Source organism: Merops nubicus, unplaced genomic scaffold, assembly GCF_000691845.1.
Source record: "Merops nubicus isolate BGI_N331 unplaced genomic scaffold, ASM69184v1 scaffold46155, whole genome shotgun sequence".
NCBI lineage: Eukaryota > Metazoa > Chordata > Aves > Coraciiformes > Meropidae > Merops > Merops nubicus.
The window spans coordinates 1-392 of NW_008609746.1; the positions used below are offsets into that span (position 1 = coordinate 1).

The window sequence follows — 392 nt, forward strand, 5'->3', positions numbered from 1 at the left end:
GGCGTGCCAACGCGGGTCGGTGCCCCCCGCAGACGGGCGAGTACGCCACGGACGAGGAGGAGGAGATGAGCCCCATGTTCCCCAGCAGTGAGATGGCCATCGAGGTGTTCGAGCTGGCTGAGAACGAGGACACGCTCTCCCCCGTGGAGATGGACCCCGAAAAGCTGGTGCACAAGTTCAAGGAGGTGAGGAGTCAAAAGGGGGTTGTGCCCAGGGGTTGTGCCCACGCGTGGCAGCGTGGGCGTGCGCCCTGGAGAGGTGTGGGGGTGTGTCCCCTCCCCCAATGCCAATGCCTGGCTCCTCTCACAGCTCCAGATCAAGCATGCTGTCACTGAGGCTGAGATCCAGCAGCTGAAGAGGAAGGTGAGGGGGTGCCCCAGCTGCTGGCGGGG

General features: G+C 65.1%; 1 protein-coding gene across 1 annotated transcript in view; it reads left to right on the forward strand.

Annotated features, from left to right (window-relative positions):
- Positions 1 to 36: 36 nt before the first annotated feature.
- The window catches only part of LOC103773314 (neurabin-2-like), a gene marked incomplete at its 3' end in the record, with an annotated part of 833 nt that continues 477 nt past the window's right edge, over positions 37 to 392 (forward strand). Inside the window, exons 1-2 of the mRNA XM_008940678.1 lie at positions 37 to 185; positions 310 to 363. Of these exons, the coding sequence (XP_008938926.1) occupies positions 66 to 185; positions 310 to 363 (174 nt within the window). The remainder of the gene's footprint in view (positions 186 to 309; positions 364 to 392) is intronic.